The sequence below is a fragment of the Empidonax traillii genome, unplaced genomic scaffold, assembly GCF_003031625.1.
Source record: "Empidonax traillii isolate 1590-97213 ecotype Southwest subspecies unplaced genomic scaffold, ASM303162v1 scaffold111:size2041728, whole genome shotgun sequence".
NCBI lineage: Eukaryota > Metazoa > Chordata > Aves > Passeriformes > Tyrannidae > Empidonax > Empidonax traillii.
The window spans coordinates 1,945,626-1,947,581 of record NW_020955304.1 but is presented as its reverse complement, the minus strand read 5'-3'; the positions used below and the strand labels follow the sequence as shown (position 1 = coordinate 1,947,581).

General features: G+C 59.3%; 1 protein-coding gene across 1 annotated transcript in view; it reads left to right on the top strand.

Moving 5' to 3' along the window:
• Positions 1-1,763: 1,763 nt before the first annotated feature.
• Positions 1,764-1,956, top strand: part of TFAP4 (transcription factor AP-4) — an 8,758-nt gene continuing 8,565 nt past the window's right edge. Inside the window, exon 1 of the mRNA XM_027882781.1 lies at positions 1,764-1,950. Coding sequence (XP_027738582.1) covers positions 1,862-1,950 — 89 coding nt within the window. The 5' untranslated portion in view covers positions 1,764-1,861. The remainder of the gene's footprint in view (positions 1,951-1,956) is intronic.

Below are 1,956 nucleotides of genomic sequence, written 5' to 3'. Positions count from 1 at the left end.
CAGGCCTGTGCCCCCCTGCCAGCCCCCACAGCCCCTGCCATCCCTCAGACCCTCCCATCAGCTCCTCAAGCCCCCCACCAGCCCCCAGACTGCCCCAAGCCTCCTACCAGTCCCCAGAGCCCCACCTAAAAGCTCCCTTGCCAGACACATGACCCCCTGTCACCCCAAATCCCCTGAGCCCCAAGGCTGCTGTGACCACCCCCCCAGCCCCTGGCAGCTCCTCGACACCTCCCACAGCCAGATCCTGCTGGAGACAGGAATGGGCATGGGGTGGGATGGGGATGGAATCAGATGAGGTAGAACAGGATGGGACAGGCCAGGATGGGGTAGGATAGGATGGAGTGGGGTGGGGATCAGGCAGGATGGGATGGGATGAAAGAGGATGACATAGAATGGGATGGGACAAGTTGGGATGAGGATAGGGCAGAATGGGTGGCACAAGCTGGATACAGAGCAGGATGGGATGGTGACAGGATAGGACAGGACAGGATGGAATAGGGACAAGACAGGTCAGGATAGAGATAGAGGTAGGATAGAGGTGGGATAGAGGTAGGATAGAGATAGGTAGGATAGAGGTAGGATAGAGGTAGGTAGGATAGAGGTAGGATAGAGGTAGGTAGGATAGAGGTAGGATAGAGATAGGTAGGATAGAGGTAGGATAGAGGTAGGTAGGATAGAGGTAGGGCAGATTAGGTTGGAAAAGGAGGGGGATAAGGCAGGATAGGATGGGAACAAAACAGAATGGGATGGAATGGGACACGATCAGATGAGGTTGGAAAGTATGGAAGATGATGAGATGGGAACAAGACAGGTCAGGATGGGCTGAGGTAGGATAGGACTAGGGCATGATGGGATGAGTTAGGATGGAGTGAGGATAGGATGTGATGGGGATGGGATGGGGACAAGTCAGGTCAGGGTAGAATGGGTTAGGATTGGATGGTATAAGATTGGATCGGGACAGGGCTGAATGTGCTGGGGACAAGGCAGGTCAGGATGGGACAGGATAGGATGGGATAGGATAGGACTAAGGCAGGATGGGATGAGGACAGGATGTGATGAGGGCTGGATGGGATGGAGACAAGACAGGTCAGGATGGGATAGGATAAAGCAGGATAGGGTAGGATAGGATAGGGTAGGATGGGATGGAGCTAGGGCAGGATGGGATGAGGTGGGATGGAATAGAGACAGGTCAGGATGGTGTAGGGTAGGGCAGATGATAGGATAGGATGGAATAGGTAGATGAATAGGTAGATGATAGGATAGGATGGAATAGGATAGGTCTAGGGCAAGATGTGATGAGGTAGCATGGGATGAAGATACGATGTGATGGGTATGGAGTGGAATGGGGACAGGCCAGGTAGGATGAGATGAGATCAGATGGGGACTGGGCCGGATGGGATGAGGTGGGATGGGATAGGGACAGGACAGGATGGCGATGGAGAGGATAGAGCAGGATAGGGATAGAGCAGGATAGGGATAGAGCAGGATACGATAGGCTAGAGCCAGGTCGGCACGGAACGCGCTGCGACGGGCCGGTGCTAGCACGGGTCGGTACCGTCCCGGCCGCTCCGGTGTGCCCCCACCCCGCCGTGTTCCACCCCGTCCCGCTGCCGTGTCCCGGTGCCGCTCCGGCCGCGCTGCGGCCCCTCCCGCCGCCTTTGTTTACGCGGGGCCGGTGCGGGGCGGGGGCGGCGCCGGGCGGGCGGGGGCGGGCGGGGGAGCGGCGGCGGCGGGCGGGAGCCGCGCTCGCTCCAGCTGTTTCCCGCCTTGGGCCGCGGGCAGAGGCCGGAGCCAGGCCGGGAGGGGCTGAACCGGGCCGGGACCAGCCGGGCTGGGCTGAACCGGGCCCCCCGCCCCCGTTATGGAGTACTTCATGGTGCCGGCCCCCAAGGTGCCGGCCCTGCAGCACTTCAGGAAATCCGAGAAGGAGGTCATCGGCGGGCTCTGCAGGTGAGG